This window comes from Nylanderia fulva, unplaced genomic scaffold (genome assembly GCF_048542155.1).
Source record: "Nylanderia fulva isolate GAGA-0341 unplaced genomic scaffold, ASM4854215v1 Scaffold14, whole genome shotgun sequence".
Taxonomy (NCBI): domain Eukaryota; kingdom Metazoa; phylum Arthropoda; class Insecta; order Hymenoptera; family Formicidae; genus Nylanderia; species Nylanderia fulva.
The window spans coordinates 567,465-575,202 of record NW_028189622.1 but is presented as its reverse complement, the minus strand read 5'-3'; the positions used below and the strand labels follow the sequence as shown (position 1 = coordinate 575,202).

Genomic DNA, 7,738 nt, shown 5'->3' with positions numbered 1-7,738 from the left:
GTGTCCCCAACATTGAAAAGTGTTTCAAAATGACCTAATAAGGATGAAAAATCTTGCGCTTCGAAGTGAAAATAGCGTCAAATGGATCTTGAGTCTCAAATAATTTAGATGTCCGTTCAAAAATCTACCTGTAAGTAAAGTAATGTCTCATTCACCAATCAGAACGGAAGGAGCAAAAATCTCATCGTTCTGTTTGGTCAATTAGATGTTACTTTATCCCTTGCGTAAGATTTCTGAACATACTTACGAGTCATGGATCTAGCGAGAAATGGCGGGATATTTGAATTGACGTATAAATTGAAAATAAATTTATACATGCGAAATAAAATTAATTATAAAAATACAATTGCTTCTTCCAAAATCTCTCATTAGCGTTTGTATAATGTGTCTTTTTTTGAAGAACAAAGTGAACTGGAAATAAAAATACATTATATATACCTATTTATATAATATATAATAATATATAATATATATTATATATATATACATATAATAATATAATAATATATTATATTATTTAATATATTATATTTTATATATATTATAATATATTATAATAATACAATAATATAATAAATAATAATAATAATAATAATAATAATAATAATAATAATAATAATAATTTTATGTGTATAATTTTATATATATATAATAATAATAATAATAATAATAATATATATTATGTTATATTACTTATATTGCTCTATGGGAAACGCGTTCGTGACGTATGATCACGTGAGTGCAGCGTTTATTTATAGATATAGCGAGTGTAATTCGGCAAATGTATATATATATGTATGTTGTGTAAGTAAGTATGCATACCTACATCACTACATCGATCTAATACAGACGTGCAAGTGAACTTTGGTGTGACAGAAGCGAGAAGAAGGATATTTAGAATACATGTATAACAAAGGAGGTAAAGGATTCTTCGTGTCGAGGTGTTTTGATGCCTGCGAATTATGTTGTGCACGCAATCCCGAGGCAAACGCCTTCTCGTGTACCTGTGAAAGACATACATTTGAAGGCTGAACGTCTGTTTGTCCCCTTGAGAACGAAATGCCACTTTAGTTGACGTTTAACGATTATTCGCGATTAACGAAACACGAAAATTATGTCGAAGCCCGATGCACCGAAATTTGTCATCGCGCTTTTTTCTTTCAAAGGGAAAAACAACGATGAGGTATGTAAAAGAGAGTACTCTGATAATAATTCTGAGAATGTCAACGATATCAGAAAAATATATTATCATATATATTTCCAAAAACACTTTTTTACTTACACAATATTCTTTTTTTTTAGTTGTGTTTCAAGAAAGGAGATATTATAACGATAACTCAAGTGGATGATGAAGGCTGGTGGGAGGGCACGTTAAATGATAAAACTGGTTGGTTCCCCTCGAATTACGTTAAAGAATATAGAAATCCAGGTATAAACTCTCTTTAAATGTGTTTAAATTTGAATATTTACTATGTATAATTTATCTGGTTTTATATTCTCAACATTCTATATACTATCTGATAAATGAATGTTTAGATGGTGGTCATACATCGATCAAAACATCTCCAGAAAGAAGCCCACAGGAATCACCAGCCCATCAGAAACTTAATCGCGACATAGTATTGAAAGATATTGTGGAATCTGAGAGAGTAAATGTAGCAGAATTGCAAGGTTTAGTGAATAACTTTTTACAGCCTCTTGAGGCATCAAATATGTAAGTTATATGATAGCTAGAACATAAAGGAAAACATATTTATATATAAATTACATATTTTATATATAAAAGCATAAACTTGAAATTATGTATATACATATAGACTGAAGAAGGATGAATATAAGCAGCTACTTGGTAATATACACGAAATCTTGGAAACTCACCAATGTCTGTTGGCAAATTTGGAAGCAACCATTTTACAAGGACTTTCTGGAAGAATAGGCAACCTTTTCTTAACTATTGCACCAAGGCTAAAATCTATTCATACTACATATTGTAATAATCATCCACAAGCTGTTTGTATACTAGATAGATACAGGTAACTATTGAGAAAGAGATATTAGATTAGTTTCAAATTATATTTTTATAATGATCAAATATATTAATATATATTATATACATTATCATGTTATAGAGATGAATTAAATGAATTTATGGAACATAGCGGAGCAATATCACCTGGTATATTGGTATTAACTACTGGTCTTAGTAAGCCATTCCGAAGATTGGATAAGTACTCTGCAATGCTTCAAGAATTAGAAAGATATACTGAAAAGAATCATCCAGATAGAGGAGATACTCAACGTAGTATAGCAGTATATAGGGAAATCACGGTACAAGACTTAATCTATATAAAACAATTGTTATTAACGTTTAATTTTATGTAAATTTGCTTATAATATCTAATGTTGGATTATTGTTAGGATCATTGTGCTTCCATACGTAAGCAGCGTGAGCTGGCACTTCAAATATTAACCAGTGGAATTAAAGGCTGGGAAGGTGAAGAATTAAATTCATTAGGCGAGATTATTCATGTTGGAGCTGTAACTCTGGCAACTGTAGATCGCAGAGACCGATATTTTGTTTTATTTCCCACCACACTACTAGTTCTTAGCACAAGTCCCAGGATGAGTTCCTTCATTTATGAGGTATAAATTTGAAAATATTTATATATATACACTGATTTAATAATACAATTTTAATATACAATGGTCTTATTTTGTGTATTATTTGTGTAGGGAAAACTCCCATTAACTGGTATTAATGTAACTGGAATTGAAGATACAGATGAAATAAGAAACGCTCTAGAGATCACTGGTACGATTATTATTATGTATCATAATTTTATCTTATAATAGGTATAACAAACGTCAATTTGTAATTTAGAAAACGAGTAAACAGATACATCTGTTTTTCTTAAAAAAAAAAGAAAAAAAAATTTTTTTAGAATAGTGGTTTCTAAATAATCACAAGTTATATGTTTTAAGGACCAATGATTGAGAGTATCGTCGTGCTGTGTGCCACAAAAGAAGAGAGACAACGTTGGATCGATCTCTTGATTCAGGATCAAGGCACTAGCCCCTTGAAATCGCCAACAGTGTCACGTGTGAGTTGTCATCATCCTCCGTACGCTCGACTCTCGAGATACTTTGCGAAGCTCGTGAGAAAAAAAGTCATATACCCGGAATTAGTGAAAAAGTTGTTATACATGCAATATGTTTTGAGGCCCGACTTGAGCGATGTAAAAATGAGAAAGTGCAATGTGACCTATATTATTTTAACCGCTCGTAGCAGTGGATCAGAGTCAGACGCATCTGCTGAGAGTAATGTACAGGAAGAACCGCGAATATTGCGTAAATCCTCGGTAATCCTGGACGTTAGATACGTGATAGATAATACTGATCTTAGTACGGTGGGACTCGCGAGCACCTCCTCGCTCACGAATTTCACACCGAGAGCCGATCGCGATTCCTTCGCCGAAACTAGTAAAAGTTTACCACCTGATGCCGCGATGAGTCACGTCCTGCCGCTTGCGTCGAGCAAATCCTACACGCCGAAATTTCAAGCGCGTAACGAGTATTGTCGGGAACATCTGGAAATTCCGCACGACCGAGAGCACGGCGATCTAACGATGAATTATTCGAAAACGATCGAGCTCTATCCGAAAATGTCGGAGATTCATTATAACTCGGTGACAATCGCCCAGGAGGATAGCGTAAAAGCGGAACTTGGGCAAACGGGCGCGAATACCAGTTTACGGTCGTCGGATTCGGGAATGGCCGAGAGTTATCGCTTAAATTCGTCTGAAATGAATTCCTGTTACAAGTCATACGCATCTAGTCATACGAAATATACAGATCCCGTAAGAACATCTCATAGCGAAAGCGATAACGACGAGAATAAATTTGAGCATCAGTGTATTTGTACTTCGCCGTTTGGCTCTACACCCCGAGATAGCGCCCATTCTTTGGGCTCGTCGAAAAATATCGATGAATGTACAAGTCTTGCGAAAACTAGCGATATTGATGGCGATGCGAATAACGATGCGAATAATAGCGGGAAAAAAATTCAAGAAACTGGATTAACTATACCTCTAATAAATTATGGAAACGTGCAAGGAAAGAGGTATACGCAACCGATACCATATGCACATCAGTGTGTAATTAAAAGAATCGGGAGACGTGTAATTCGTCCGATACAGCCGATTATGGAGGAACGTGATGAGCCAACTAATCAAGTGTTTTCATCTGGACTGTATGCTCATTGGTGGCTCAAGAAACCTATCCCGATATTTGGATACACGGAACAAGGCAAGCTTCCATGGCATGGCTGTTTCTTCTTTGATCATTTCAGTTTTTTAACCATTGCTGGTGTTCTTACTAATTATCATTTTTTTCACCAAAAAGAGTATGCCCTTATTTCACAGCCATGTTGTGTGAAGTAAGCTATTGCTTTACTAACACAATATATACATTATAGGATAGCTTTGAGAAACGTCACAAATACTTTTTCCGCATATGTTTTTATCTTATCGCATTGCCATCATTCATTTTTCAAAGGTTTCATTGATTTTGATTTTGAGTAGGCACAGCTTTAGCTTTTAGGTAGGGCGTGCACTCTAAAGTGATGATTTTGAATTTTAAAAATAATTGCGTATTAAAAGTAGGATCGTAAAACAATAGAATATAAGTTTCTGTAATAATAAAAAATATTTTAATAATAATTATTAATATATAATTATATGCTTAAAATATATTATATTTAATATATATTTTTATATAATAATATATTTATAATATATATAATATATTTAATATAACTATTAATATATATAATTATATATAAATAAATTGCACCGATAATTTGTAAGCTATGCATGCATAGAAATAATAGAAACATTTCTAATGTATTGATGTTCTTGAAATATTATAAATTATACTCTATATTGTAACAGATGATCAATCAGCTGAACGGGAAGCACCAACAACCGATGGGGCATTGCACGTCTCCAGGAATTAAGGCACCTTGGAGCCTTGCATCATTAAGACCCGCTCCTCCCATATATTCTCTTAAGAGCTTTGGAAAAATAGATACTACCACAGATACATCGCGTCCACAACGATCATGCAGTAAGAATTTTTGTATTAAACATGTATTAAATATTTTTAAAATCATTTCCTGTCATTTATTTATTTATGTTTTACAGACGAGCGACAGTTTGAAGAAGATGCAATCATACTGAAAGTAATAGAAGCTTATTGTCTTTCTGTCAATGCTAGATTTACTGTACATTCTGCAGAATCTAATTGTAAGTGGTAATTGATTTGAAAGATAATCATTAACAATTTCTGCTGTAAATTTTGCAAGGTGTTTTATGTAAGAATGAAGAAATTATACTTTTATGTTTCAGCAATGTTAGATTATGATTCACAAAAATCACGCGATAGGGTATCCTATGCGCAAAATAGAGGCAATTCAGAATCTTGTAATGACAGGTGAGTATAAAAAAAATTAATATCAGTTTGAAAAAATACCTGTCTCACACACACATTTTTCATTACAATAAATTACTCAAACCTAATAATTATCTTGAAAAGTCAAATATTGTTTAAATACTTTTTTATTATTCATTTAATTTAGAAAAAAATTGAGAGAGAATCAGGCAAAGATTTATTAGTTAATATATATCTGTGTGTGATATTTAACAATACGTTTTTATGTCAATATTAATGTATGCTCTGTACACAGGACATTATCTGAAACGGTTAAAACATTGAAGAATCAAATGACGGACCTGCAATCACAAATGTCACTACTAACAAAACAATTAGACGAAGAAAGAAGATCCCGACTTTCATTAGCTGCTACGGTAAAACGTAGCATGGGAGTCATAGACGGATAAAGATATTGATAACATCAAAAAATATATAACCATAAGAAGAGTGTTCCAAAAGTTGTTCATAATGTTCATATTTTATATATACAAGTTTTAATTATAAAAACACATTATATATATCATGCATTGTTGGAATGTTTTTCATAAAGTTTACTATTTGTTACACATATGCGCGCATCTCACACACATACATAACATATATCCATTTATGATAAGCATAGAATAAAGAGACAATATATATAAAGAAATTATTTATGTATTTTTTTAGAATATTATACACTTAGAAATAAAAGAATTACCAAGAAAATTGTGTATATATATTTTCATTATAAAATTCACATTGATTATAAAACATTGACATTATACAAATTGATTTCTAGTAAAAATTATTGAAAATGATGCAATGAATGCATACATATTTAATTGTATAATGACAAATCTGAATAAGATAATGAGATTCTATCTAATAAAAATATGCAATTTACTCAAAAAACTTGTATTTATAAGAACTGTCACAAATTATTTCAATGTTATTCATATTTACAGTTGAATATTTGAAGTTATGAGAAAAATTGTGTACTCATCGTAACTTATTTTTTATACGCTCTAATTCATTAACTCTACTTCGTGCATGTTCCAATCTGTGCCATGCCATTTGTAATACTTTCTGACTTGCATATCCAGAACCTTCGTGTGGTTGACCTATAAGATATTGATAATATAGATAAATTGAGAAGTGTTGGCTTTTCTCTCTGTCAAAATATAAGTGCATATTCTACCAACCTGTTGAAACCTGTGTAAGATAATTAATTTGTTCGCTCAACTTAGATTCCAATTGTCCCAGTGTTTTTAAAAATTGATGTGTTTGCGACTCTGCCTGTTTTAAGCTGCATTTCTCTTTACTCAATTCCTGTAAAGCTTGTCCTGTATAAAAATATAAAATATATTTCGGTAACATGTGCATCCAAAATTTCGGTATACAAACCGTATTAAACGAAAGAAAAAAGTAGTTATTAATAAAAAAAATTGAAAAAATTACCCGCACTTTGCAAACACATTACAATATCCTTTTCGATAGCCTCCAAAATCTGAATTCTTTCCATCGGAGGAGTCATTGCGCCTTTTATTTGTATTTACAATTATTTTCGAATTATAGGACACCTATAAATCCGTTTTGAGATTCAATCAATTTCATTCACACCTTAATCCAATTTTTTCGTAATCACGCGGTGCAAAATAATAAATTATTCAAATATACATTAAATATCAAATGATGCCGGAAAAAATATAAACAAGCCTTACAAGGTTAAGAACGCCTCTTTATCGAAAGAGGAGACACTCGACTCGACGAAGAATCGATTAGTCCAAGCTCACCTCCCATTGGTCCGCTCGGTCGGTCGATACTATCGATACTATCGCGCGGCCAAATTGCGATTCTCGAAAGTTGGAGCGCCAAACCGTCTCAAAAGTAATCGAACCGCGAGTCGCGTTGGCAGGCGCCGAATCTTCTCCCACATTTTGTATAATTATTATCGTTTACACGTGAATTTCGGCCGCGAATGAACGCCGAAAGTGTTTTCCTCAACGCGAGTAACGCGAGTGAGTGAATTATGCCGCGTGCACCATTCAATATATGTCAATTTTCGCGATTTCGAAAATCACCATGTGTATGTGTGTGTGTGCTCAAGTTTGGCAAAGTATCGCGTATTTCGTGTTATTTCCTCGCGAAATGTGCTTCCTCGAAGTGGAAACGAATTTCGGAAGTGTTCGTGTTAACGCGATTGTATCGCGCGGGTTATTTAACGCGAATATCGCGAGGATATTGATACCGGCGTTTTCGTGTGTAT

At 32.7% G+C, this 7,738-nt stretch overlaps 2 protein-coding genes across 3 annotated transcripts; one reads left to right on the top strand and one right to left on the bottom strand.

Moving 5' to 3' along the window:
• Positions 1 to 734: 734 nt before the first annotated feature.
• RtGEF (Rho-type guanine nucleotide exchange factor) lies at positions 735 to 6,732 on the top strand. 2 transcript variants are annotated; one of them, XM_085480067.1, is made up of 12 exons: positions 748 to 1,183; positions 1,303 to 1,429; positions 1,537 to 1,714; positions 1,818 to 2,033; positions 2,130 to 2,328; positions 2,419 to 2,643; positions 2,734 to 2,812; positions 2,983 to 3,101; positions 4,950 to 5,124; positions 5,202 to 5,303; positions 5,406 to 5,490; positions 5,744 to 6,732. In XM_085480067.1, the coding sequence occupies exons 1-12, from the start codon at positions 1,115 to 1,117 to the stop codon at positions 5,895 to 5,897; spliced, it is 1,728 nt and encodes a 575-aa protein (XP_085336193.1). In that variant the 5' UTR covers positions 748 to 1,114; the 3' UTR covers positions 5,898 to 6,732. The 2 variants fall into 2 exon arrangements, with proteins under 2 accessions (XP_085336192.1, XP_085336193.1); XM_085480066.1 differs by lacking the exons at positions 5,202 to 5,303; positions 5,406 to 5,490; positions 5,744 to 6,732 and having other exon boundaries at positions 735 to 1,183; positions 2,983 to 4,305; positions 4,950 to 5,075.
• MED11 (mediator complex subunit 11) lies at positions 6,372 to 7,229 on the bottom strand. The gene is made up of 3 exons (XM_029300684.2): positions 6,931 to 7,229; positions 6,675 to 6,815; positions 6,372 to 6,593 (listed from the first exon to the last, which is right to left on the bottom strand). Exons 1-3 carry the CDS (start codon positions 7,004 to 7,006, stop codon positions 6,472 to 6,474), a joined length of 339 nt encoding a protein of 112 aa, XP_029156517.1. The 5' UTR covers positions 7,007 to 7,229; the 3' UTR covers positions 6,372 to 6,471.
• Positions 7,230 to 7,738: the final 509 nt, after the last annotated feature.

What these genes read in the sequence shown, in the direction of transcription:
- RtGEF (XM_085480066.1), top strand. Translation starts at nt 1,115, where the DNA reads ATGTCGAAGCCCGATGCACCGAAATTTGTCATCGCGCTTTTTTCTTTC. An exon ending in CCTCTTGAGGCATCAAATAT is followed by an intron (nt 1,715 to 1,817) that starts GTAAGTTATATG and finishes ATATACATATAG; the next exon opens with ACTGAAGAAGGATGAATATA. An exon ending in TGTATACTAGATAGATACAG is followed by an intron (nt 2,034 to 2,129) that starts GTAACTATTGAG and finishes ATCATGTTATAG; the next exon opens with AGATGAATTAAATGAATTTA.
- MED11 (XM_029300684.2), bottom strand. Translation starts at nt 7,006, where the DNA reads ATGACTCCTCCGATGGAAAGAATTCAGATTTTGGAGGCTATCGAAAAG. An exon ending in AATGTGTTTGCAAAGTGCGG is followed by an intron (nt 6,816 to 6,930) that starts GTAATTTTTTCA and finishes ATTTTTATACAG; the next exon opens with GACAAGCTTTACAGGAATTG. An exon ending in TCTTACACAGGTTTCAACAG is followed by an intron (nt 6,594 to 6,674) that starts GTTGGTAGAATA and finishes AATATCTTATAG; the next exon opens with GTCAACCACACGAAGGTTCT.